Below are 25,839 nucleotides of genomic sequence, written 5' to 3'. Positions count from 1 at the left end.
TTTGGCTGGTATTAAGTTACGATCTTCTTAGTTCACGCCTCCCTCTCCCCCTCCTCCTTCTGCACAGACGCGATCTTCAACGGCACTCGTAACGGTTTGACCTTGCCATAATTATAGTCCTGACCCCGCTCGTCTGTCTCGCGCATTTTGACTTGAGAACTTGCCCTGCTTCACTTTTTCCTTGGGGTCCTTTTCGGCAGAGAAGAGCGACTTCCGCTCCGCCTCGAAGGCAGAACAATGGAACAGCGGTCCTTGCAATAGCAATAGCAATCAGAATCAGAATCGGAATAGGCATCGGCATCGGCATCCGAACGGGAATCGCTATGGCAATAGCAGTGAGTCCTGTCCTGTCAATGAGACACACACACACACAGTTGAAGTTGCCAGGCTTACAGGATCAGCGCAGATTGATATACAAATTCGCACAGTGGAGGGTAAACTAACGTGATGGCATTTTGCAAATTATACATATAAGTAGTAAATAGCGAATAATATAAATATTAATAGCTAAAAATTATTCTTTATATACCCGAAATATGTTTAATTTGATGCTGAGAAAACATTGATTTAAACACACACTTCATTTATTTAAAAAAATTTACCTACAACTGAATTTTGCAATTTGTTTGCAATCGAACTAGTATTCTTTCCGCTATCGTAGACGTTCCACATCGAAGTCGGTACCACTCAACTCTTGTTTTATACCAAAAGAAGGGCATTCCTACACACTCGGTCCTCCACTCGAGATCCGAACAATGGTAGCGATATGTGGACCGAGACGACTTTTGATTCCGATTCCTTCAAGAACTTTATTTCCCTGCACTCCGCAGCTTGTAAAAGCCATTCACAAAAGCCGGGGCAAGTCCTTTGTCCTGGCTCAGACAGTCGGAGTCAAAGATCAGCCATCCAGCTGAGTTAATTACAGTCGACAGGACTTCCACAGAGACAAACCGGAGTCACTGACTCTGAATGGAACTCGCTTGGAGTCCTTTTTGCCAGAAAGGAAGTGTCCCAGCCTCGGGATATTCAGTCGATCTGAAAAGCATATTTCGCTTCATTTTTGGCGCGTTAAAATTTGAATTTCAGCTGCAATTTTAAGCTTTCTTTAGTGGTAGTGAAGTGTCCACGTCTTTGCTATTATCACCAGTTTGCGAATGTGCTTTTTTATCTTTCGCATTTTATTCAAAACAAATTTTTGGGTTATTATATAAAAATGAGTTTTCAAATGTTCAGATAAATAAATTATTAGTCAGATATATTTGTATCTCTTTCTTTAATTTATTCCATCCGTTAACAGAGGAAAAAGCCATAAATATATATTCCTTCTCTTCCACCACAATGCACTGCAATCCTTTAATTGAAATTTTATCACCTTTTACTGACTGTCTGATCTGACCTGATTATTCCTGGTTATGCATTTACACGGCTCCGCCCCTCGTAGAATTATTGACTTTTTTCCGAGGCGTGTTGGCTAATGAATTATGGGCTATCATATGCGGAACAATCCGCCGACAAAGCGCAGAGCAAACGAAACCAGAGCGAAATGCAAATAAAGACACATCCTTTTTTCTATCTTTTCGGGTCCTCGCGTGTGTTAAATTATGTGACAGCGGCGTGGAAGGGGTGACTCGTTGTCGATTATGTTGTTTTAATTTAACGCTATTAGCAGTGGAGTCAGAGCTGAAAGTCAGGATACCATCCGTTTCAACCCTTAAGCGCCCCTTTTCCGGCGATGACATTCCACCAATATTTCACCCGTATGTTGTGAGCTCCTAATTGAGTGCTGCTGTTTGACAAACGCAAACAGACAACGATGTGGATAGAAATTTGTGTATTTTATGGGCACCGTTTTTAGCACCTCTTCGCTGTGAAACGCGAAAGCCCATATTTCTGACCCTCGAGTGATCATGCAAATAAATAACAAGTGAAGAAATTTATGAACTCATTACAATGGAATCGTTCAAGAATAAGCTATCTTTTTTTGGCCTAACAGGAAACACGCGGAATTAAACCATTTTTTATTTTTTTGTATCTTGCACTCGTAAACAATTATGCTTCATATATATTGTATTTTTTTGGCGAAATGTGGAAAAAAATCCAATTAAGAGAAAATGTTGTAATAATTCATATTTATCTTGTATAAAAATATAATAATTAGACTCATAATCATACCATGTTTTGATATGATTTCGACGCTCGCATACAAAAGATAAACTGTTGCATTTATAACACTTTTAATACTCAAGACAAATCAAATTGATAAATAAGTTGTGTTTCTTTTTCAATTCATATTCACATATTCATATTTTATGTAAATTGGATTAGAGTAAAGAAAATGTAAAATCTTTAATTTTTCACAATAATTCCCTATTACTTATCTCATGGAAAAAAACAATATTCCTTATATACAATACATAGGTGATACTAACTATCTTAGAGTGCGGGAATATCTTCGCTGACGCAATGGTTGAGCAATAATATATTTAGATTACCCAATTCATGATAATATGAGGCATAGTCTTAAAGGAAAATAATAATCCTCTGATTAAAAGGCGACCTCCTAAGTTCCACCTAATAGCCAGTCATCTATTCCCCCTCATCAGCATAACTTCCCATCCACTTAGCCTAAGCCAAAGCCCAACAAAATTCCACCAAAACATGAAAAAGTTTAACGACAGATACGAAATTAAGTTGCAAACAAAAGACCAAAAAGCCCGTGTACTTGTCACCCCCACCTTCACCAAAAAAACCAGGATTGTTGTTGTTTGAGCAGGGAAAAAGGGCAACCATAAGGAAGAGTGAGGGGAAAAAGTGGAGAAAGTCGAGGAAATCAGCCCGGCACACTTTGCCTTTTCTGCCGCAGGCTAAAAGTCGTCGTCGCTTTCAATTATAGCCGTGAGTTTTCTCTGTCCGGCCAACACACACACACACACACACTTCCATACACACCTATACAGTTGGCAGGAAGCCATAAACACACACACACGCACTTAAGCGGCAGGGCAGTCTACACCCACACACAGCCATTAGCCTAATGTGTGTGCTTATTGCGCACGCTTTGGAACAGACGCAGGTTGAATTTTGGGGGAAAATTCAAGAGAGGTGGGAAATTCAAGGCGGGTGGTGGTTGTGAAAAAGCCCACTGAGCTAACGAAGCCACAATCCCCAAACCAAAAGCCGAGTCCCCCTCGAAAACCAAAACGAAATGGATGCTAAGGATAAGGCAACCGCAACTTGCCACTTTGTCTTCTCGTGGGGGAGAAGGGGGTGGGGGGTGGCAAATCAGAAGAGGGGGCCGTGGGTGGTGTCTGGTCTGGGCCAACCGCAAACAAACAAACAGAAGAGCGCAACAGAGACAGAGACACTAGCGGCAGCCAGAAAAAGAGAGCAACACCATCTCTGTATCTGTATCTGGTTCTGTATCTGTATCTACAGCTGCATCGGAGTCTGCTCTGCCTCCATTTCGGTATATAGATATGCAGAGATATATAAAGCGCAGTCTACATGTAGTCGAGTGCATAATGAATGCGAAGATGTGCCCGCCCTATTATCCTGACTCCTCCCTCAACTCGAGCTGGCTGTCTGTGTATCTCAAAGATACATAGCCGTATTCTGATAGGAAAAATCGAGGGGTAAATAAGGCCATCGCACTCTCTCTCTCTTGCTCATTCTCTGTCCCTGTCTCGTTGATGGCCATCTCCCTCTGTTATCCTTTCTGTGGCCACTGGCACTAAGGATTCGAATCAGAATCACCAAGTTTCAGATAATAATAATGACTGCAAACTGACACAGATTTCAAGGGGCGAGAAAGAGAGCTGTTCTCGCCGCGAAAGAGAAGGAGGAACAGAATCCGAGAGAGAGAGAGTGTGTGAGCGCAGGCTGGAGATACATATATAAACGCACTGTTAAAGATACAGATGCTGCACTCTCTCTCTCTTTCTCTCTCCCTCTCTCCACCGATGTTGCTCTCCAGTTTCATCCCCTATCCTTTTGGTTATGCTTTACGAAAGATAGCCAGGACATCAGGGCGATCCTCTGGGAGATGGGATGAGATTTTCGGTTGGGAGAGAGGAGCGGAAACAACCACCATGGCGAATGGATAGCCAACCAGCCAACCGGCCCGAAAAATTCCCATTCAAACCGAGAATCCGAGTCCGGCAATCCGAGAATCCGAGAATCCTCATCGCCTCCAGACAATTCAGTTTCAGTTCGTTGCTGAGCGTGCTGGCAATCGGAATCGGAAAATCACACTCGCTTTTCGCTGCCGCCGTTTGCACTCTCGGTCGCCGTCGACGTCGACGTCGCTGCCACACAATTCTGTTTCTGCTTGTTTCTTTGCATTTATATTTTTTGCGTTATCGCCGCTTCTTTTCCTGGCTGGCTGGCTGGCAGCAGTCTTGCGAAGACAACCGGCAGATAGAGACGACACCCATCAAATAAATAAATATCCGTTAAAATCGTAGCAATATCGGTACCTACATAAAGCAACATCAAGCATACGCAGTGTTGGCCGCGCAGAAAATGTCACATCGCGTGTTATGAAAATATTTGCCAGCGATCTGTTTATTGTGATAATTACAAGTAACGTTTGAAAGCGGAATCATGCTGTTCGATCGATATGTCATATCAGGTTGGTTCCACGCCGTGTTAATAAACAAAAGTTGGTATCTCGCACTGCGGCTTACAGGGAATCGCAGTTCCCTGAACTGAATCAGTTACTTTGAAAACAGTTTACAACGGCCCTAACTTAAACAGAAGCCAAGTGAATCAGTTTGAACAAATCCACCCATTAGTTGATCGATTGTTTTTTAGCCCTAAAACATCAATGACAAAAATTGTGACAAATCAAGTGCTTAAAATAAGTGGTGTCGTGGTTTTATCTCCTATTGTCTTGGCCCTAATTAAAACATTCGTTTATAAATAAACTACGAATTTTTTTAGACTTACAGGAAATTGAAGGCTTGCCATTCAAATATAATTTGAACAAATTATATCAACCCAGCTAAAATACTTATTGCCTGTTAATAAATTGGCATATACCATTGAAAATAATTGAAGTAGTGAAAAAAATTAGGCGAAAACATTTTTTAAGAGCTCTATATCTCGGGCCACAAAAAACATCTTTTAATCTAGTTTCCTTACTAAACTTGCCGCAACTTTTAATGACCAAACTAAAACCGAAGTAAGCCCTAAGTAAACCCATTAAAATCGATCCCCACTTATCAAGCCCCCACACACTGGCAATCAAGCGTTTATGGCCAGTTTTATCAGCAGACCAAACCCAAATGTGATTACCTAAAACACAAATTAGCCGAAGGTCCCGTTGAAAAAACACTTGCGCTTGGGTAAAAGCGAAAACTAAAGAAAACCAGAGTGATTAACAATTGGGTTGTCAAATAGAGCCGAGGATAAACGCGAGATGAGTGGTTGCGAGGGCGGTCTTTGAAGTGTAGGCCACTTCAAAAAGATTTCGCTAAATGGTGTGAAGCCGTCGGGGTTCGCGATCGAAGTGCCAGGATACTGTGCAAACAGAGTGTGCCGCAGGATGTGCGAAATGCAGCAGGTTGTTTCGGGTCGAGAACTCCAAACGTAGTTTGCTTTGTGTTTGGCCATTGTTTGCGAGCCATTGGTTTGCGGTCTACTTATATGGCCGATACTTATCTGTTTCGGGGTAATGTTACTGTTACTCCGTAGTTACTGTTACCATTCGTATGCTCGTTATCTTCGAAGCGCTGTCATATTTTGTCTAACAGCTCAAATTACGATTTAGTTTCAAGTGTTCGAACAAGGCGGATGGACAAGACAAGAAACCAAACAGCAAACAACAACTAGTAGTTGCTCAAATATCAATAATCGCCGGGTAATTTGTCCGTGTATACTTATGTTCCGAGCCCACCGATTATCGGTATCTTAAAGAAGTGGGTGCTATTTTTTTCAAATGACACCATGGGAATGCACTCACAATGTCATCACCACCCATCTGAAATAGTGCAAAATATTATGGGAGTTCTAAGGGTAAAAATCAAATTACCCCTGATTCTACTGTCACTAAGCTGACTCATCAAGTCGTCTAGTGAAGTTTATTTTATCTATTCAATCGGCAAAAGTCAATCCAGTCACATCAATTAAATGTGAAGATAAGCAGCAAATCTAAGCAACTTAAGTCGGAATTATTGTGTCAACAAAATAGTTTAAATATTTCCCGTCGATATTTATCCAGTTTTTATTTGCTCAGCCTGCTTGGATTAGACAGGAAAACAGACGAGGTAACTGATACGCCCTGTCTGTGGAAAGGGTAGAGACACCTGTCTTGCCGGGAAGATAGGAGCCACATAGAGTGGGCAGTGATAGACGGTCCCAGCCGTGCATTGCAAAATCCCCAAAGACACCTTTATATATAAAACCGGGCAACGATTGTCATCTCGACGTGAAGAGTCATTGGCTTTATCTATTTTATTTTGGGAGTGAATTGACAGCCAACAACTGATTAGGATTAGTGCTTTGAGTGCTTGCCAGCGGTCGGAAAAGTCATTTCTAATCGCTGTCTATTTCTTATCCGCTTCGATTGTTAACAGGCTCCGGAGGCGACGACTTCGATCCAAGTGCAAGTGTAGCGCGCCACCATCATCACCTCCATCACCTGGATCTGAGTGCCAGGAGTCAGGGCTTCAATCCACTGTCTGAACAAATCGAGGATTCATTCGCCGCCCGCCATCACTTACCGCAGCAGGAGCCCGTGGAAGGATCTCCGCCGAGGCGGGATCATCTTGATATACAGGATCAGGAGCTACTTCACCATCCCAATCATTTCCACCAGCAGAACCAGCGACAACAGCCACCGCCTCCCACGTTGCCGCTGTCCGTGGAATCCTCCTCCGCCGCAGCCGCCTCCGTCGACGGCATGGATGCCTTCTTCAAGGACCGCGCCCAGGCGGAGCACATCCTGCAGGAGTGGGTGCGTAGGCGCGAACCAGTCTGTGAGCTGGACATCCGTGATAGTGGTGGCGTCTACGCCAAGACGCCGCTCCAGAGGGGCACTCGCTACGGACCCTTTCCCATGAAGCTCAGCCACCAACCCAACGATCCTCAGCTGGCCTGGAAGGTAAGTAGTTTTGACAATCCTTGAAAAAGAGATAAATAATTTTTTAAGTTCTGAGAAGTAAATATAACTGTGGGGAAGGAGTAGAAAATACATTGAATATTTAGAATCGAACGATAGATAGAAAACTTGTAGTCTAAAGTTGATTGTTGGATCTGATATTTTGTAATGCTTTGCATAACTTATTAAACTACTTTCTAACGATGATTTAAATATATTTTAGTTGCTTGATGTTCACTAACCTAATTAATTCAAAAATCGGTAGAACTCAACAATGCCTACCCAAAATTGTCGTTAGTTGCAATTACAATTATTTTCCCATGCAATCAGAAGCACAAATCCCATGCCTGAAAATCCCAAAAAACTTTTATAGCACACATTTATCACCAAACGGACCTTAAGCCTTTCACATGTGTGCGCATTTTGGCAATCTCAAATTTCCGATATTAGTTTTTCGCTGGTCGGGAAATTTAATCCCATCAGAACCGTACCAATTTTGATGTGCGAAAATTGCAAGCGAATTGAGTCATCCCAATTTTTGGGTGGTTTTCGCAGGGAAAATCAAACGATTGGAAAGAGATTTGATTAGAGCTCTACCTCGAGGGTATCAATTGTCAGTCAAATGTGCCTAATCCCCGGCCAGAGCTAATTTACCTTCCGCCGGAGTGGAAAACCAGGACGAAAATCCACAAAGTGCACCCCAAATGAGGCTTAAGTCGGGGCCGGCTGATGATTCCAATTAGGGTATACGGATCGTCCGATCCCAGTCTGAACCCTTCGATCGGTTGTCAGTCAGTCAGTCAGTCAACTGACACTTTTCCTCCTCCCTCCGCTACCACTTTTCTCTACCGAAACACAGAGACAATCCAATCAAATTATCGCGCCTCGTCCTGTTGACAATTCGCACAAGGAGATCCCTCTTTTTACCTACTCGGCCCAGGTATTGGTACGAAAATATTGTTCCTGCCACTCGAGCGAAAATTGCAAAAATAACACAACTCGGATCGGATCGGATCCCTTCTGGCCTTTATTCCTGGATGATCCTCAAATCAAGCGCACTTTTATCGTTCACGTTTCCGTTTTGACAGATACATTGGCCGTATCTGTATCTGTATCTGCCACCGTTTCCCGTCCGATCCTTCTGGAGGATCTGGATCTGATCTGGCAATTCGAAGCGAGTTTTGCCAGCCGAACCTAACCGAACCGAACCCAACACTTTGAGATTATCTCTGGCGCGTAAATATTTTTCCTGCCCATTGACGTTTTCGTGTTTTTCTGCTGTGAGCGTGGTGGCCTCCTTTTTAATAAAGTTATGAATAGGCAAGGACATGTGTGATGTCTGTCCGGGGATTATCGACAGACAAAACCAGCAACTGGAACTGTTTGCCAAACGGTTACGGATATTTCTGGCCGTGTATTTGTACATATCCAGATGATCTGATCATTTTTTTAGTGGCTGCATCGGATTGCAGTTTCCTTTGCTGTCTTGAATAACCAAGGAAAACTGGGGAAATGTCATATAAAGATATTCCGGTGATCAGTACTGATTGCCTGAATAATCTTGAATATGAAACCATAAGGAAACTTAAAATATCTTACACTGAATTGTCATAAATTTGCCACAGTACTGCTTCAGAAGTCTTTATGTGCTTAGATATTAATTTGCAAACAGATAACTTACTTATTTTCTGTATTATAAATTCTTTGGGTTTGATGCTTAATATTGATTTAATAAATTAACTATGCCTTCCCCTTTGAAATGAGAGATTGCTTTGAACCCACATGTTCCTACTACTCCACCATCTTCTAATTATTGTAATTGCGAATTGCCCCGTGTTTCGCAAATCAAAGCCCTTCCAATTATACATTTTTGCAACTATAACTTGCGTGGCCCTCGCCGAATGGAAATGCACAGACTGCAACCTACTTGTTTGGCAAGCCACTCGACGAAACCTCTCTTCCTCGTCCTGAAAACGCAAAGTTTATTTCATTTATGCGCGCGGGTATATTTTTGTATTTATTTTATTTTTTATTTTTGCGCTGCATATGCCGCGGGGCAGCAGAAGCCACTTGAGGCGTTGTTAACTTAATTTTTGGAGCGTGCACACATGGCTCACTCTCTCTCTCTCTTTCTCCCTAGACGCACACACACCCACATGAGCACACGCACACATTAACACACACACACACACACACACCCTTATACCACTTCATCGCCAACTGCAAAATGCCGTTTTTCCAAATGACTTCATAGACAAGAGTTCGACGGCGGCGACTTGAACGTTGCGCATACGCAAAGTCATTCAGTCAACCGCAGCATTTGAGTTTTTTGATTTTTTTCTTTTTTGGTTTTTTGATTTTAATTTGTGGTTGCGGCAGCGTCAAACTTTCGGCGTCGCAAAGTCTAAGGCAGTTTTTCTCATTTCCAGCCGCAACTACAAAACAAGAAAAAAAAAGAAAAAAATCCACAGCCGCTGTTAACGATTTGTGTAAATTATGCGTAATTCAGCTTGGCGCCGCTGCTTTTATTTGTACACAAAAACTGTTGGCGGTTTTTGTTTAGTTTTCTGTTGTTTTGCTCTTTTCATGTATTTTCGCACCGTGGCTGCAGTTTCCTCTTACCGTTTAGTGACCTTGATTTTGCGGGCAGACTTGTGGGCGGCGTCTTGCTGGGCCTGCTTTTTAATGGAGTGTGTGAAGACCCTTATTAATTGGCTAAGTAATTATGTTGACTCTCAATGAAAATTTGTTTGACACTAAAAATTTATTCTAATATGCTCAAATTGTACTGTGAGTTGTTGCAAGCTTGCATTTGGGAATAATAATTATTTAAATTGCAAAGCACTTTCAGTTACCCAGATATTTCTTAGTTTTGGGTTATAATAGTATTTTTTTTTATTTATTTTATGTATATCTTTGTATTCTGTATTGCTATTTTTTATAATTTATATTTAACCATATTTTACATCTAAGAAGTTGATATCTACTTACAATTATACACAAATATAACACTTTTGAGGGTTGTGTCTTGGCTTAGCAAAGACAAACGTGTATAAATAGCACAGTTAGCAGGGGTGGGCCAACAGATGGCGCCAGCAGATATTTTTGAAAACTAATTACGATTTTAATTAACTTTTTTAATGAAGAGGAAAAAACTTGAAATAAATATATTTTAAATTGATTACCCTTATACTGTGCTTGCAGGCCCATAGTAGACACTATAATGGATGGCTAGAGCCCACAGAAGATGTGTCCACGTGGTTGAAAAAAATCCGAAGCGTTCAGGACGATTGTATAGGCGAGGCTAATTTACAGAGTTACATTAATGCTGGTTATGTTAGTATACAACCCCAACCCATTATAAAAAGCCCTTCAGCACGTGCCACTCGATTTTTTACAATTTTAACCATTATTTTCCCTTGCCTTTTTATAGCTGTGGTACGAGACGAATCGGTACGTGAATGCTGGCAGTGAAATGGTCGTCGACGGGCGACCCAAGAGTCCTGTTCAACTGAACGAGGACTTCATGAACGGCGGCAAGGTCCTGGCAGCAGCCGCAGCAGCAGCCGCCGCAGTGGTGGCCGCCTCCTCCTCGGGAGCAAAAAGCGGCGGTGGGGGCAGCTCCGCGCCCAGCGATGATCGCAGCGATCGTGATAATGGTGAGTTTCGTTTAAATTATTTGGTTTGCCTAAGAACTAATACCAAGAAGTTAAAAACATTTGCACAAATTTTGAAGTTATATCAAACATAAGCATAATTTTAGTGTGTAATTGATATCCAAACATTTTTATTTATTTTTTTCCACTATTGAGAAAAGAATATCATGGGTTTATCTTTTTAAATGAAGTAATATTCAGCCTGCTGCGTACTAATAAAGATATCAATGCCCATCGTAACGCTTAGTTACCCTGCCCAAAATGGGGCAATTCCATCAGGATTTCACATTGAATAGGAGTGTAATAACGTATGTGTTGTGTCCATGCTGGTGTGGCTAATAATTGCAGCTGTGGTGCCAGGCAATTAACGTGCAACGCAACCACTGTGGGTCACATCAAATCGGGTGTACACAATCTAAAATCTAGAATCCAAAGTTCAGAATCCGGCGGCAATGCCCGTGACAGAGTTCCTGGCACGAGCGATACGTCCTGCGATACAATCTCAATTTCGGGTGCAGCCACTGTTCGCTTTATGAGGGCTCACAGAATCGGAAACAGAAGAGCAGGCATCCCTTCTCCGATATTGCCGTGTCACCCTTTTTGCCTCCCCTAAATGCGATCAATTTGTGCGCTGCGCATGCGCCCATGCAATATTGCGGCAACCGCACATGTTTTCATTTGTTATTAAAATGTTTGATAATTTCATTAGAGATCCATCAGCAAACAAAGGGTCCGAGATTGTGTCAGCGATATACGGCATGTGCGATATGTTGCCGACAGTCAAAATGGCACACGCTCAATTTAAGCCTAATCCTGCATCCCTCGAATCCCGAAAAACGGGAAGCCGGGGCGTGTTTGATTATAAACATGTGGGATTTATGGACAGCTCATTTGGCGTTTCACACTCTCTTTTTTTCATGCCTATCACAAATTTAAATCTCCACGAATATGTTTTCATTGGCGAGTCGGCTTTAAATTTGAATATGTAATGAACATAATGGTTAATTCCATATGCTTATCTGCCGGATCATAGTGCCTTACAATGGTCTCGCATTTATATTCGAGTTTTTCAATTAAAGCCAAGCTGTCAAAGTTTCCGCGTAAGTCCTTTTTTAAGCTTGATATTCAACCCGCTTTTCCGTTCAACACAAGGGACACCTGTGTCTTGACTTTTTAACGTATTTTCGGGCAACTTTTCTCGCAGTTCACGCGCTGCTGAGCAGGGAAATTTCCTCTACTCTCTGGCAGAAGACAAGGCCCAGATGTCCTGTGCGTCCAAGGACATGCAGCGAGTGGCACCAGTGCAGCACGGGGGTGGCACTGCGATCGAGGTTCCGTCGCCGAAGCCCGGAAAGGAAAAGAGGTGGCAAGGAACGATCGAAAGTGTGGTTGCAACGGTAGCGAATGATCGCTGGATTTCCAGGAGAGGGAGTTCCAAGTTCCGACCGTTACTTTTCTCGAGGAATACTTAATGAGCGCCTGGGCTGGGAATTTTTCGCGTTCGAGAATTTTCAGTAAGGAAAATGCTAATGCCAAGGGGTGCACTCTAGACTGGGAATGTTTTTTAAAATTTGTACATAACATTAAATGCACATTGTTGTTTTCCAAAAAAAAAAAAGAGAATTTAATAATGAGTTTTTGAATGACTGTATTCAGTTTTAAAACAACTTACTTCATAATACCGCAACTTTTAAACAATGACTTCTAACCATTCCTCCAATCACTCCGAAATCAACCAACCCACAAAGTTGTCAACTCAAAGCGAGCTCCCTTCACCTTGACTCCACCTCCGCCGCCAAAAAACCAAAAAACCATTCCCAACTTTAACGAAACGAAACCAAGACACTTTTGAGATGGCTTTCGGCTTAAATCGCGGCAACTCTTCAATCGACCAATCAAACAATGGAACAAACTATACACGAAGCACATTTAGATACGTTCGTATCGCCAACTGGCGACTGGCAGAACACACGCCACATAGACCAAGCCCATAAACGAGATCCTAACTAACTCAGATACTCAGATACGAATCCAAAATCGAAAAACTCAACATACCTCCGTCGATTGACACTTTGTCGCCGGCAAAGCTGTTGGATGATTAATGAGCTGAAGAATAAAAAACGAAAGAGTAAAATTAAATTGAATAGAAGGCTCGTGTCGCGTCTTCCGCCAAATGATCATCGTGTGTCAATTTGGGCATCATTAGGAGTGCCACCTAACCCTTTTTTTGTTTTTTTATTTTATTTTTTATTTTGTGCTGCTGCCAAATCGATTAGCAGGCGGATCTAACTTTGATTTTTTCACATTTCGTTTGAGCAAGTTGTAAGGTGTAAATAATTCAATCAATCATTTGTCAACAGTTTCGGCTTCCGTTTAGCAATCTAGCCTCCGATTCAGGGTCAGCCGCTGGCTTTTGGCAGCCAGCAGCATATTCTCTGATATGTAATTGGCATGTCAAAGAGTTTCCAGCCCGCCCGCCTCCTTCGGCATCCATTGGCATCCCTGGTTAATCCACATCCTGAACCCTCACAGTGACTCTATTGAATTGTCAGTTTGCTGTTGGTCGCTGTAGTGAATCAATCTGTCAGATGAAAGGGGAATCCAGCTGGCAGAGATCTGGTGAAAGGCGTGAAAGGATTGTTCAGGATTTGGGGGAGATGCTGACAAGGGGGCTGGGCAATGACCAAATGATAAGGCATCGATGGGCAAACTGACAGCGGAGATGCCTTTGTGGAAAGACAAATAAATTAGGTACTTTCATTGGGTATTTGATTAATTGCTTTGTTAACGCGGTTTTTAAAAGAGTCAATATAATCTTCAATTTGAATTTAGCATTAGAAAAAATAGTAGTTTATTGAAAGTTATTATTTATTTATTTATTTAAAATTTTTCTTAAACTTTTTTAAGTACTTCCAAGAGCAGCTGCTCTTAATATCTTCAAACTTTGTTCCCAGGATTCCGCCCTACTTAAAGCGACCCACCCAAACATAAGTTTTCCCAAGCATTCTCAGGCTGAAGGAACCTACAGCTACCCTACCATTTGCCCAGGACACCATATGTCAACCCACTCCTACCTTGACTCCTATGTGTCATCTCCACCCCCTAGAAACGGCGCCTACCCTCCTACTATCCCACGCTTGCCCACCCAAAAATTAAGAACTGTAGAAACTCCGGGCAAAGTTCAAGTGCAGCCCACAAGGAAAACCCTTGACGTGGGAATCTTCGCTGCCCTTTGCGGCCATATTGCACACGCTGAAAATTAACTTTTGACCCAAACAGCAATTACCACTCCGTTTTTAGAGCGGGTATGGCTTGGATGTTTGGTAAGCACCCCTCGTCGAGTGGGCAACCAAGGGGGGTGGGCTGCCTTGAGAGGCAACACCTGTTTAGAGGCCAGAAGCAGCGATACGCTGCTGCAAGGTGCCACATCTACATATATGACTTTTCAAACGAAATCAGTCCAACGGAACTAGAACTGCAGGGTGGCAGAGGTTGAGGGGTTGACTGCTGACGCTGACCCTTCGGATGTGCTTGCATGCATAATCTCTGGTCATCGCCATCATCCATTAGTCGCTGTGTTGGTGTCACCTGGTGGTTGTCTACTGCCCACCACCCCTGCTAACTAACTAGTACCACTACCAATGCGAGCACCACTACCAATACCGGTGGCAGTAGCCTACCCCACCCTCTACACCCCCTAGAGCACCACAGCTTTCTCCTCAACCTCTCTGCTCATATTCAACACTCATTTCCCCTAGGAATTGTTTAAAGATGCAGAGAGAGAAAAAATTGATATGCAATTATGCTTCAAAGCCGACCTAGTTCATGATCATGATCACTAGTTCATTAAACCTAAAGCATTGTATTGTGAAGAACTTCTGTGAAGACAATGAAAACATACAGAATATTCCAAGTAAAATTCATCCATTCATTCAAACTCTTATTATATTTTGTATTCTTATTTTTCAAACTATGCTTACAATACACCATATCGTGTGTAAGCCTCATTCTAAATATATATAAAACTTATTTAAGACATACTCAGAGTTTTCTCCCCCTGTACCTCTGCACTTGGCACTCGTCGGGAGTTGGCCAAGTTAAGAGAGGGGTGAGGATTGCCTCTAGAGATGGTGGGGTGGGTAGGGGTGTCTTGCCTTTACCTTACTTTCATTTGGGACAATTATCTATTCAACGTCAAGCTATGCGAGTGCCATATATGAGTGCACACGATTTCGTCTCTGCTACCAATTTTGTGTTAAGTGTTTGCGTGTTTACTCCCGAGCAAGCGTACATGTGTGTGTGTGTGTGTGTGTGTGTGCTGGTGTGCAAAGGTGTGTGGTGGTCATATGCCAGTGCGTCCTGGCCAGAAAAAGGACCTGCCGCAGATTGTTAGCGGACAAACAGAACATTAGCTCGTCGGCATTATGCTCCGCAAGCGACACACTTGTTCATCAAACGCGAACCCGAACGGTTGTGTGTCAAGTGAGCAGCTCAAGTGATAACTGAAGGATCGAAGTGATATATAGTGAACATACGCAATTGAACTTGATGGTATCCTGATTCTCTGTGAGTGCTAAATAAGTGCAAATAAATCATAATAGTTTCTTGAGATCTGTAATATCTTACGATCACTGAATAAAGACCAACGCTTGAATATTTTGAATTGTTCATCTCCATATATCTGCAATATACAGCAATTATCATCTGATTTATCTTTAACTTTATTCTAATCGAGTGCATTTTATTTATTCCAGGTTCTCTGTACAGTGGTGACGAATTCTCCAAAGATAAGAAAAACTCCTCGTTAATCAGAGAGGGCGACATCGATTTCACAGACGACGAAAACGGTTTCGATATACGCTGTGAGGTCTGTGATAAAGTCTATCCGGATTTAGATCTGTAAGTACGACTGGCCAACTTAATAGACATTTATCAGACCCCCGAGGAGAACCCCTCCAGGGTATCAAGAGTAGCTCTCGATTTTGGCGTAGGAGAATGTCTGCTGCCGAAATTGCTTTGGCATTTAAGCAGCAGCGACAATAATCTAAATCAAATTTTGTGTGTAGCTTAGGATCTACAGAAAAAAAAAAAAAAAAAAATTCGAAAAAGTACAACAAGCCCCCAATTAGCTTCCAACTTACCCGAAAGAATTATGGGTGCGCAGCGAATAAAATCCGTGCAGAAGTGTGTATACGTATACAAGTTGAAAGAGAAATCCGACAGAGATACAAAGTATTCGCAAATGTTGCTAAATGCCTTTGGATCTAAGTGGATATGCGGTCTAATGCCAGACTCCGGCGGAGATCTTAATTAAAAGTTGATGGCGATAATAGTGCGGCCAATAAAAGTGCCATTAAACATCCAAGAGACGCTCAACCGAAAGTGAGAGTGAGCTCCGAGCTCTGAAAACTGAAATAAATCGAAATGGTCTTGGTCTTGATTTGACTGGCTTTCGGTTCGCTTTGGCCACCTGAAGTTTACTGTAAACTTCGGTTTGGCTTGGTTTGGCTTGACTTGGCCCGTTCCATGATTGGTTTTTTATGGGCCCAAATGTGCAATCTGTAGGTGTTAACTGAGCCTTAATGCCTCCTGCATTGATGCGGCATTTCGATTTCATTGGCCTTTATTTCTTTTTTCACCAAAGTTGGTTTTTCGCTTACTTCTGCACTTGCAGTAGTCATTCGGCTGTCAAAAAAGGAAATAGAAAATACTTGGCTTAAAATCTTATATTTATAAACTAAATCATCATATACCCCTCATGGTACTCACACGACTTTCCCAACTAAGCTAACGGCTTTCCCTTGAATATCTGACCATCAATCTGGCCATTTAGTTTTCCCTCTTCAAAAACAAACACGACCATCATCATCCTCCCACACAAGTGGTTAATGCAAAAGTTTAGTCCCAATATTTACAAATGTTTTACGTTGTAATAAATAAATGACCCACAAGCAACAATTGGAGGCAACACGCAAATGACATTTCTATAAGCCTGCGATGGCTATAATCATAGATACCCATATATTTAAGTTGAAGTGCTAAAAGCGAGCTTTGATTTGATGTTTGCCCCGAGATGTGGAGCGGCGGTCTATATGTTTACCGTTACTAGAGTGGGAGGCGGTGGGTCCCCAACCCCCCTGGGGTGCACTTATCAGTGCCGGTGATTTATTGAATTTTACATGAGGAGCTCTGGATGGAAGGGAAGCTATGTGAGCAATGTCTGCGTGTCCAGGCTGTCTCTATATTTTTTCGTTTCGTTTCTTTTTTTTTTGTTTTTTTTTTTTGCCATTTATCTGATGTCGAACATGCATGGACTGTAAGCCAAACAAACGCCCACACTTCAGGTGAAGGTAGCGAAAAAAAGGGGGATTTGGGGGGGACTCGGAACTATCAACTCTTCCATGACGATGACAAAACAAAGAAAAATGAAAACGTTGCCGCCTCTTGTCGACATCGCTTTGCCTCACATATATACACATATATGTATATATATATATATTTTGCCTGATTTTACTCCACCCACATACAAGTCGATAAGCATCGCACCACCACGCACCACTTTTGGCCACAATTCTCCTCCATCAAGGACGCCTCTGCTCATTGGACGCAGCTGTTTCCTTTTTTTTTCGGAATAAGATCTCTTATCAGCTGGCCGCGCATATTAAATATTGAACATCATTTGACTAATTGACGCCCGTCCGGGAAAAGGGGGAGGGATTTTCCGAGGTGGGCGTTATCCCAGGTGGTCGGCAAACAAAGGCGTGTGAACTGGCACACATGACTTTGATTGAACCGCGGCGATTTGGCGGAGAGAGCCTCACGAAAATGTCACAATGCTAATTTCCCAACTTGCGATGACAGCCAGTCAGATAAGGGCGGGTAGAGTGGCTCTTGGTGCCAATTGGAGTTTTCCTTGAATTGCACTTCTAAGCATTTTCTTCTTTTTTTCTTCACTTTCAGCTTGGACGATCATCTGATAGGCGCTCACCATTTCAAGCAGGACGAATTTCCGTGCAAGCAATGCGCTCTGCGATTTTGCCATCGTCCTTTGCTAATTAAACACGAAGCTATCTCCCACAATAACATACGCAAATATTCCTGCGAAAATTGCAGCAAGGTAAGCATTTATAAAAGCCTAAGATACACGTTGCATAAATAGACTTAAGACTTTTGATAAAGATAAAGAGAGAGCATCTCGGCCATAGCTTCTGTTACCAACAACCTTCGATCGGCCGAAAACTTACGCCGTCATTAATTATTGTATCAGCTCGCGGTGCTCTGGTGGCTTGGCAACACAAAAAGACTTTTGATTTCAAGCGGATCAATAGCCGCGGGCTGCTAACTTGGCTTTTAAGAGTGTGCCCCTGCACCACCTGGCCCACCTGGTCCACCTTTTGAGCACGCGCTGAGCGGCTTACTTGCAATAGCTGAAAATCAGGGCGTGTACTCATCCAAAGCAGAAACACTTAAGCGACCCGTAATGAAGAAACCCTGTCGCAGCCCCCCTTTGCCCCGCCCTTGCTGGAGTTCATCTTCGCTGGCTGCATTTGAATGCCAAAGCGAAATCAAAAGGGCTTGGAGTGGAGGCAACGCCATCAGAGCATCCAACCATCCATCCATTCCATCCATCCATCTAGCCATCGAAAATCAGGCATCCATCCATCGAACGATTCGTTTCATGCGTCATTGTCATCGCACTGCGACTTCGACATCTTCCAAAGATGTTTTAATGGCATGTTGATTACGATCTTGTGGTCGCAGTTGGGCCTTTTCTCTTGGCTTTTCCCATTTTCATTTCCATTTCCAAATCCGAATCCCAATCCCAATCCAAATCGAACGGTATTTCAATGCCCATCGAGCATTACAGTTGGTTTACTTAGCGCTCTGTAATTGTTTCGGTGGCATGTAAGTAGCACGCATTGCGGCTCCATGTATCTCCGAAGTAACCCATCCCTAAACGGGAGCCACTCTCGGCCCAAACAAATGATGATCGATCTTTTGGGCCAGACTTTCGCTGGGGTCCGAGCTTTTTTTTTTTTGTTTTTTGTGTGTTAACCTCTTCTGTTGGCCCTCTGACAGGCCCAAAAAGAGCTGCAGCTGTCAGCTTTGTTTGTTTTAAGCAGCGGGCTTAAGGCGTCTCCAAAGGGATTTGCCACGGATCTACAAGGCTTTGTTCGAGGGCTTAGCTTGGCATCCGTGATGAGGCAGTTGAGTGCACAATGGTGTTAAGGGGGGCGGATAACTGTAAAGTCTTTAGGGAGGGAAATGTGGTCTATTTAAAAGGAGAATCAAAAAATTACTAGAACATCTCTAGGTCCCACAATTTTCAGCATTGATTTCATATTTAAATCAATTAGCACCTTTCATAAGATTCACATGAATGCCTGCATTTTTATCAGGCTTTCATTAGTTTATTTCCATGCAACTTCAGCCAGAAGTTTCAACTCCATTAGGCTACCAGAGTCCGATCCCATCTTCAGGCCATGGACCCACAGGCACTGATGCCTGGGCTGACCCCACGTACGCTCCTAGATCTTGGCTTGCAGCCTCGTCCCGTCCCATCCCCTTGGCGACCACCTACCTCCTGCTTGATAATACCCCCACCCAAGGCACATTCCACAGAAAAACAGAGATCTCGTCGGTGCCCCTGCACCACTTTCCCCTTCTTCACTTCTGCACCATCGAATGCCAAAACACCTACACTCAACCCAACGAAGCTGCGACTGCTTTTCATTTTTTAGTACACAGAAAAAAATATAGAAAGTTTTGTTTCTTTGATCCTAAGTCCCAGAACTTATCATCTAAAAATATCATTTACTGAATATAAATCATTCCACTAGATAAATATTAGATGATATATGTTACATATGCTTCTGTAAAGATCCAGAGGTTGTTTTGATTTTTTCACTGTTTCTTTAGTTGTTTTTTTCCTTAGTTGTTTTTTTTGCTGTAACACCGAGATCATCGTTGTCTTTATATATATATATATATAATGTTTCTGTAGTTGTCGTTGTCTATTGTGGCGTTTTTCGCCTTTTTGGAGAGTAGTTGAATCTAATCCATTTGATGTAGTTATAGCACGAGCTATTCTTGTATGTCGCCTCTCTCTCTCTCGCACTTCGGCTTCCCTGGATGCCTCAGCTTATACCCACCAATCCCCCCGTCCCATGGTTTTCCACCTTTTGTGTGGCTCATGGAGATAGACAAAAAAGGCTGCCTCGATCATCGTTTGATATGAATTCGTAGCGCATTATGACAGCATGATTAGGCATAACAGTTTCGTAAAAAGGCGACGGGGGAGTCGCAACGGCTGACCGAAATCAAGTTTGAAGTGGGTACACAAAACTGGATGCCAGGCTGGATCCCCTGCCCCATGGAAACACCCCCGCCGCCCCACCTGCCCCCGTATCCTCCACAACAAAATCCGAGCCCGATCTGTCATTGCCTTCGCCCCTTCGAAGTACGAAATGTGCGAGCTTCACATGGAGCACATCTGACTTAGGGCTGGTCGCAGTATTGGTCGGTCAATATTGGTAAAAAAAAATTCTTATTTTATAAAATTAGTTTAAAATATAGAGAAAATATAATTTTCCAATTAATTGTAAAAAAAAAATTGAATATATCGCATAGCATTTAGATGTAAAGTCCTACCTTGTTGCGTTACTTTTGTGACTTTCATGATTAGCCTTGTGCCACCTTGTTTTCCCATTTTGGCTTCACATATGAAGGGGGGACTTCTATTGTCCAGCCCTGATCTCCGCTTGGAGACCTTCCAGGGGGTGATGGATGATTCGGGCCAGGCAATGACAATTGTAGCAATTGATGTTAATAATTGACGAAGGTGTTTGGCTGCTGCCAAGTGGGTGGAGATGATGTCGTTGCCATTCGCCGCCGTTGCTCTGGTTACCTTTGCGTAATCTCGGAGAGCGTCGGTTATTGTCTAGCCCAAATAAGAGATCCGTTTAAGCGGCAAAAGCGGCAGCAGCAGCACCACCACCACCAGATGATTGATTAATTTCAGTTTCGTTTCATTTGGATTTGGAACCAGATCACCCGACCAGTTCACTACTTCGTACAGAGGAAGAAATTTGTATTTAGAAAAAGCCAATCCAAAACTAGTAATATAACTTTTATGTAAAGTTTCAATTAAAACTAAGAAATAACAAAGATGTGAAAGTATGACACATTTTATTGTAATATAAACTACTTATATATATTAGATGTTGTATACCATTTATTGCTGAGTTTGTTGCTACAGTGTACGCATTTTTTATTTTATTGCCAACAACCAATCGCAACTCACACCGTTCGCTTTGCTCTGTGATCCGTATTTTGCAGGTATTTTGTGACCCCTCGAATCTACAGCGGCATATTCGCGCCTACCACGTCGGAGCTCGCTGTCATCCGTGTCCGGAGTGCGGGAAAACGTTCGGAACCTCGTCGGGCCTGAAGCAGCACCAGCACATCCACAGCTCCGTGAAGCCCTTCGCCTGCGAGGTGTGCTCCAAGGCGTATACGCAATTCTCGAATCTGTGCCGTCACAAGCGGATGCACGCCACCTGTCGGATGCAGATCAAGTGCGACAAGTGCAACCAGAGCTTCAGCACGTTGACCTCCCTGACCAAGCACAAAAAGTTCTGTGATTCAACGGGTCCGGGTCCGTATCGAAACCAGCACGTGAATCGCCACCATCAGCATCCGCACCAGCACCCACTTCCGCATCAGCCCCACCTGGCCGCCACTGCCACATCCACCTGTCCAGCGCCACCAAGAGAATCTTCGGAGTCCTCGTCCTCAGCAGCAGCTGCCGCCGTTGCCGCCATGTCGACGCCACCGAATCCTTTCCTAATGTTCCGCACTGCGCCGTCTTTCTTTCCCGGATTTCCGCCTTACGGATTTCCCCCCTTTCTACCACAAAATCCGCTGCATCCTACGAACATTCCGATGTTTTTCTCGAAAAATCCCATGGATTTGGGTTGCGGTGGTCCGGAGATCACTTCTCCCGTTTCCGCCTTTGATCAGAAACTACCATTTGGCTTTCTAAAGGGTGAGAACAGTGAATCGCAGGCCTATGACAAAGTTACGGAGAAGGAGTTGGTCTTCAAGGCGGAAGAAAAACTGAAGAAAGAGCCACTTGTGCAGGCATTCGAAGGCGAAGAGGACGAGAGCCGGAGTTCCCTGGACATTAAGGGTAAATTGGAGGACACCAGAAACGACTCCAAATCTGAGGAGCAGGACGATATGAAGCAGGAACCCGAAAGGGTTAGCACTCCCGATCAACAGCAGGCCGAGGATGATAGGGTAAGTTCAAAAGAGATACACAGATGTATTTTAGTTCGTTTTCTTCTTCTGAAGTTGCCAAAGAAATACCCTTATTACAAGGGAATTCCAAAATAATTTCCAAAATTTCAAACGAAATTAAAATACATTTTTGAATATTATATTGATTTTAAAACTAGTTAGTTACTTTGCCTTAAATTTTGCTAACCCGTATTCGCTTTGCCCACAGAAATCCATTGACATCATGAGCACACCACCGCCCGCAGACACACCCTCTGGAGGAGATGGACCGTTGGACCTTTCCATCTGCCGCAAACGCTCGGCTGGATCATTCTTTACCGCACCGGCAGAGGACAACCTTATGCTCCATAGGTTTATGCCCAGATTACACGAATTCGAAGCCGAAAGGGGGCAGCCGCTGAAAATGCGCAAATCACACAGCTCGGCGGAGTCGTCCACCTCGCAGAAGTCGCACAAGGGCAGCAGTCCCACGCCCACGCCCACCGCCTCGCCCGGCCTCACTCCTTCGCCGTCGCCACCCACAAGTGCGGGCGGTGAGCTGAGCAGCACGTCCGAGGGCGGAGCGGTACCGACAATGGCGGCAGCAGCGTTCGCAGCGGACCACAGCGCTCTGGCATCGGGGCCAACGCTTCCGCAGACTCATCCCACCTTCCATCCGCTGTTGCTGGAGGAGATCTACCGCTCGGGGTTTCCTTTTTTATGCCAACCGGGCGGACGGCGCGGCATTGAGGCGCTGCTGGCGGGAGCCGCCAGTGCAGCTGCCCCAAAGCGGCCGCTTCCGCCCGTGAAGTTCTCAGCGGGCAGTGTGGTGGGACTCAAGACGAAGGATCGCTACAGCTGCAAGTTCTGCGGCAAGGTGTTCCCCAGATCGGCCAATCTGACGAGGCATTTGAGGACGCACACGGGCGAGCAGCCGTATCCCTGCAAGTACTGCGATCGGGCATTCAGTATATCCTCGAACCTGCAGCGCCATGTGAGGAACATCCACAACAAGGAGCGTCCTTTTCGCTGCGAGCTCTGCGATAGATCCTTTGGCCAGCAGACGAATCTCGATCGGCACGTAAAGAAGCACGAGTCGGAGGGCAACAATTTCCGGGATTCGCCCAGTTCCAGTGGCATTGCCGAAAGGGAGGAGTACTTCGATGACATAAGGAAGTTCATGAACCGAGTCTACACGCCCAACAGTCTGGCCGGCAATGAGGGCGATACCGAGGAGTATCCCAATAGCGACGATCAGTCCGTCAATCTGGAAAAGGACAGTGGCAACTTCAACAACAACAGCAGCAACATCAGCAACAACAACAGCAGCAGCGGCAACAACAACAACAGCTCCAAGGCCATTACAATAAGCTCTTAGGAATCGTAAGAGATTAGAGAGCTTGCTTTCCTCGTTGTTAAATGATAAACTTACTTTAACTCTTACTTAAGCGTGCCTCCGAGAGGGAAAATCTATTATTAAGTAGTTACCATTTCGACACAACATGTACTAAACGAAACTCTAAAAATTAGCTATGCAATCAATGGAAAAAGACGGTGAAGCATCAAACATTTAACTAAAATACAAACCAATAAATACAACTTAAAGGCAAAAACTTTATAAACAACTTACTATACATACTTAAACCCACTCTAAAACCACCTTAAAAATGTAGCTAATTTAAACAAGTGTACATAGACATATGAAAGTCTTAACTTACTGGGTCGATTTCAACTACTTTGAAACTCTGTGAATTATATACATATAAATATATGGATATATGTATATGGATATATTGATTGTGTACGTGTATAGGCTTTATATGTATACATACATCTTTATGTGTAAATCGATTTGTAACGTATGCCGTAAGTTTAACATATTTATAGAGCTAATTACTGCAATTCTCAACAACAAAAAAAAAAAACAGAAAAACAAAATCAATTTTATAACATTTACTTAACGTTTAATTATATTATTATTATTATTATTATATATATGAAAACCAGAAAAGATCGTTATGAAACATGAAAAATCAATAAATGAAACAATCGCATACAAATTATGAGCTTTAAATTGGATAAAAATGGCAGAGCAAATTAAGAATTAACTGGAGTAATTGCCTAAACAACCAAGCATAAAAACGTAAAAGAAAAGATTTAGACCATTTAAATTTTCCAGTTTATTGTTTCGTCAGTTTATTGGCCCATGTTTTCCGATTTCAGATCGTTGGAAACCGCACAAGCCAAACCAAATCTTGTGGGCATAATAAAGCCATTGAAAGAGGTTGGTTCATCCACACTCAATTACCGCATAAAAGAAGCCTTTATACACCCATCAATCCTGGCCGCAGACCCGAAACATAATTGTGAACGCATTTGCCTATATAAAAAACCAGCTCGCCCGATTATAAATCATTGGCGCTGAGCAAAAATCAAATACGAGAAGGAAAAAAAAAACAGATCAGAAAGATTCAAACGAAACGAAAGCCGAAACTTATGGCTTTTTAATACACCCGGCCATCCATCTGGGCAACCAGCCCAAGTCATCTATCTATCCATCCGACCATCCATCCATCTCGAGTCCGATCTCCAGACTACAAACTCAAAGCTCGATAACTCCAAGCTCAAAACTCCGATCTGAATGCAAAGGCGTGATCGGCAAAGCGAGTTAATTACCCTTCCGGTTTAGAGTGTGTTACGCCTTCGGCGAAATGCGGTTAAAACTATGCGATCTATCCATGAATACTTTTCATTTTTTTTTTCCATCTTTTATATTTTTACCAAACGTATTTCGTTCGTTTGCGTTTGGTCTTTTTTTTTTTAACTGAATTTTAAATTGTATTAGCCGGGGCGCTCGCCATTGGCATCAATCATTTTTTGCCAAAGCCTTTTTGGATACTTTTTTTTTTGAGTTTTTTTGTGTTTTTTTTTTGCTCCAATCTTGTCTATTTCAATATTTCCCCAACCTGTGCATAACCGACGATCGACCGTTACCCGACTGGCATACAAAAGATCAGTCAAATAGCTGCGGTTCGGTCACTTTCGATTATGCGAAATACGCTTGGCAGTCAGCCAGTAGCCAAAATAATAATCTTCGGCCACAATTGGAGTCAGCCGGAGCCAACTCCCTCTGCCCGCCCATCTCATTTTGGCCATGGAGCCGTTTCTTGGCCCTGACCACAGCCAACTTCCACAAATTGTGCCACAAATTTGAACGCAAAACTGGCCAAATTATGTTAAATTTGTGTGGAAAACAGTAGATAATTGGTAATTGGCTTCACATCCAGTGCCCCGCCCTGATCTCGGCCAGAATTCGATCTTGTCGGGGCGCATTAGCCGGTTATTTGGTCACAGTCTGCGACGGAAAATTGATCTCGGGGCGTTAATTGAAGAAGGCATAATTTGCAGTGGAGCTAGCCGACTAGATGAACAAATTCTTGGGCAACATGTTGGCCAATTACCAAGTTAGGAATATGAGAGTGATCATTAGAGCGTTCCATGTAGTTATAAGTAGGGCATTTGTATATTCGAATCAATTAAACGAGAAGAAACCTTATTCATAATAGCCTATACGATCTACTTAAAAGTAACTGTTGGCAATTGACTCACTTTTATCTCCGATTCTTTCTTAAAGATACTTTTTGCCGTTCAAAACCAGATAGCCAGCCAAAGAAATCGCCGAGGTCAAGGAATGCCATCCAACCGCCCAGCGGACTTGGCAAGTGGTTTCTACTAGTTTCAACCTTTCTAACCGTTTATGGCTGCTAGAAATGCTTTTTTAATATGAGAGGATCAAGTAGCTTT

General features: G+C 43.1%; 1 protein-coding gene and 1 long non-coding RNA gene across 6 annotated transcripts in view; both read left to right on the top strand.

Moving 5' to 3' along the window:
- The window catches only part of ham (hamlet), a 30,033-nt gene extending 6,000 nt beyond the window's left edge, over positions 1 to 24,033 (top strand). For 2 of the 5 annotated variants that reach the window (NM_001273614.1, NM_001259152.1), the window contains exons 2-8: positions 6,576 to 7,102; positions 10,304 to 10,435; positions 10,533 to 10,758; positions 15,510 to 15,654; positions 17,716 to 17,872; positions 21,094 to 22,056; positions 22,265 to 24,033. In NM_001273614.1, the coding sequence (NP_001260543.1) occupies positions 6,902 to 7,102; positions 10,304 to 10,435; positions 10,533 to 10,758; positions 15,510 to 15,654; positions 17,716 to 17,872; positions 21,094 to 22,056; positions 22,265 to 23,413 (2,973 nt within the window). In that variant the 5' untranslated portion in view covers positions 6,576 to 6,901 and the 3' untranslated portion in view covers positions 23,414 to 24,033. Of the gene's footprint in view, positions 1 to 4,306; positions 4,631 to 6,575; positions 7,103 to 10,303; positions 10,436 to 10,532; positions 10,759 to 15,148; positions 15,322 to 15,509; positions 15,655 to 17,715; positions 17,873 to 21,093; positions 22,057 to 22,264 lie in introns of those variants that run through there. The other 3 variants (NM_165262.3, NM_001273616.1, NM_001273615.1) reach the window with 3 other exon arrangements.
- Positions 13,070 to 13,593, top strand: lncRNA:CR43804 (long non-coding RNA:CR43804). Its single transcript, NR_073797.1, has one exon. It is a non-coding gene; the product is annotated as a long non-coding RNA:CR43804 (long non-coding RNA).
- Positions 24,034 to 25,839: the final 1,806 nt, after the last annotated feature.

This window comes from Drosophila melanogaster, chromosome 2L (genome assembly GCF_000001215.4).
Source record: "Drosophila melanogaster chromosome 2L".
NCBI classification, from domain to species: domain Eukaryota; kingdom Metazoa; phylum Arthropoda; class Insecta; order Diptera; family Drosophilidae; genus Drosophila; species Drosophila melanogaster.
Note: the sequence above shows the minus strand (reverse complement) of the source record. Positions and strands in the feature narration are given on the sequence as shown.